Genomic DNA, 2,489 nt, shown 5'->3' with positions numbered 1-2,489 from the left:
TGATGCTTTCTTTTTTTCTTCGCCGAGTTTACGTTTCTTCTGTTGCACTGGTCGGATCGACGAGTTTGTTGCCAGCCTGTGACTGATGATATATGGATCTATTCCGGGCATGTCTGATGGCGTCCATGCAAAAAGGTCGGCGTGTTCTTGCAGGAAAGTTGTTATAGCCTGCAACTCAGATGCATTGAGTGAGTTACCAACATATGTGAATTTATTAGAGTCATTGTTGAAATACACTTTTTATAAGTCATCGGAGGGTTTTGGGCGATCGAGGAAATCTGCTCTTGGGTCCAGTTCGGCTAGCGTGTGCTCCTTTTGGTTTAGGCCGACGTTGTTGACTTGTTGCGTTGAGCGATTTTGGAATTTCATGCTGACGTTGTAACATTGTCGTGCTTCTTTATGGTCGCCGTGGATTGTGACAACCTGGTGATCCTGCAATGGGAACTTCACACAGAGATGAACTGTAGATACAATAGCTCCGAACTTGTTCAAAAAAGGTCGGCCGAGGATAATGTTATATGGACTGAAACAATCAACTACTAAATATTGAATATCATTAGTTTTGGAAAGAGGTTGCTCACCCAGTGTGGTTTGTAACCACACTGACCCGAGTATTGGAACTCGTTCTCCTGAGAAGCCAACCAAATCTCCTCCTGTGGATTGTAGCATGTTGTCGCTGAGCTTCATCTTTTGGAATGTGGAGTAAAACAAAACATCGGCACTGCTTCCAGGATCTAAGAGAACTTTCTTTACCAATAGATCTCCTAACTGTAGGGCGACTACCACAGGGTCGTCCAAGTTTTGTATATTGGAGTTAAAGTCGGCATGTGTGAAAGTGACTTCTGGTTGTGCATTAGTGATGGTTACATCCTGTTTCGGTCTTTCTACCGAGCATATTGCTCTGAACGATCTTTTCCTTGCCGAGTTTGAGTATCCTCCACTTGCGTATCCTCCTGAAATACAATTGATTATACCTCGCGGTCTTTCGTATTGGCTTGAAGATGCCTTTTCTTTTCCTCGGTGTTGTTCAGAGACATCGTTTGTTGTGGAACTAGGGCCGCGTTTTTGGATGTGACCACCAATGTATTTGTCGAGGTGTCCTTGTCGTGCTAGTCTTTCCAAAAGATCTTTGGCGACCACACAATCATCGGTATTGTGGCCGTATTTCTGGTGGAAAGTGCAGTATTTTGATTTGTCGACGTTCTTTGTATCTTGGTATGTGCCTGCCTTTCTTGGCGGCTTGATTAATTTGGAGTTCAAGATTTCCTTGATTATGTCTTCCCTCTTGGTATTAAACTGCGTATAAGAATCAAATCGAGGTGTTAGCTTAAAACTTTTCTTAATGGATGAGCTCTTATCTTCTTCGCGGAAGTGTGACTTGTCGGACTTCCGAGCTTGTCTGAGCTCCTCAATGTCAATTTGTCCCTTGGCTTTCTCTCTAAATTCTGCTAGAGTCTTCAGCTTTGCTACCGCGATCGTCTCCTGGAACTTCCCGGGTCGGAGGCCGCTTTTAATTGCGTGCAGATGGACCTCGGGGTGGAGATCTGGTATACTGATTGCGACCTTGGTGAAGCGAGTCATATAGTCTTTTAAGCTTTCATTTGGTCCTTGCTTGATAGTGTTCAGGTAATCGGAGTCGTGCAGGTATATTACAGATCCGGCAAAATGTTCTTCAAATAACTTCGCCAGTTGGTGAAAACGTGAAATGGAACCTGCAGGCAAAGCACACAACCAATCAAGTGCAAGACCGTCTAAGTAATTTGGAAAACATCGACATAAAACTGTATCTGATGCACCATTGACGATCATTATTGATCGGAATTTCTTTATGAACTTCCTCGGGTCTCCGAGTCCATCATAAGGTGTGAGGGTCAACGGCAGAGTGAACCTCTTCGGCAGTTCGAAGTTCATTACTTCTTCTGTGAAGGGGCCTACAGCGTCCTCGGACTCTTCTTTCTCGTCTTCTGGCTGCTGCCCTTCATTCCCTGCGGTTTCCGAAACATGAGTCGGTTGGGACTGATGCTCCTCGTCTTCCGCCTGGTGAGCGTCGTCATGTTCAATCCGAGCATGATTTAGTTCAGCAATTTGAGCGGCCATTATTTGGTTCTCGTCAGCCATTCGTTGATTAGCTTGTTGCAGCTCGGCTACCATCCGCATGAGTTCGGACAGTGAAGGAGGTGGTACGTCTGCCATAGGTGTAGATGGAAGCGAAGGGACCAAAAGAAAAAATATGATTTCTTCGGCCCCACGGTGGGCGCCAATTGATCTTGCCTGAAAAAAGAGTCGGCTTCCACTCCTCGGGATCAGTCGAACTATAGACTGGGATACCGAACGTCCGTCCTTCTGAATCCGAGCTTCCTACGGTTGTTGTTGTGCGAGAATGTGGGCGATGAAGAAAGAGGGGGGAGTGTACCTGCAAAGGCACTCCGATGCTTAAGTTAGTGTTCGGAAATCAATATTCGAGATTCAATAATCACTTACCTTCACGA

General features: G+C 45.5%; 1 protein-coding gene across 1 annotated transcript; it reads right to left on the bottom strand.

Annotated features, from left to right (window-relative positions):
• Nucleotides 1-240: 240 nt before the first annotated feature.
• Nucleotides 241-2,193, bottom strand: LOC107465645 (uncharacterized). The gene has a single exon (XM_016084621.1). The coding sequence runs from the start codon at nt 2,191-2,193 to the stop codon at nt 241-243; it is 1,953 nt and encodes a 650-aa protein (XP_015940107.1).
• Between the last annotated feature and the right edge of the window lie 296 nt (nt 2,194-2,489).

Source organism: Arachis duranensis, chromosome 9 (genome assembly GCF_000817695.3).
Source record: "Arachis duranensis cultivar V14167 chromosome 9, aradu.V14167.gnm2.J7QH, whole genome shotgun sequence".
Lineage (NCBI taxonomy): Eukaryota > Viridiplantae > Streptophyta > Magnoliopsida > Fabales > Fabaceae > Arachis > Arachis duranensis.
Note: the sequence above shows the minus strand (reverse complement) of the source record. Positions and strands in the feature narration are given on the sequence as shown.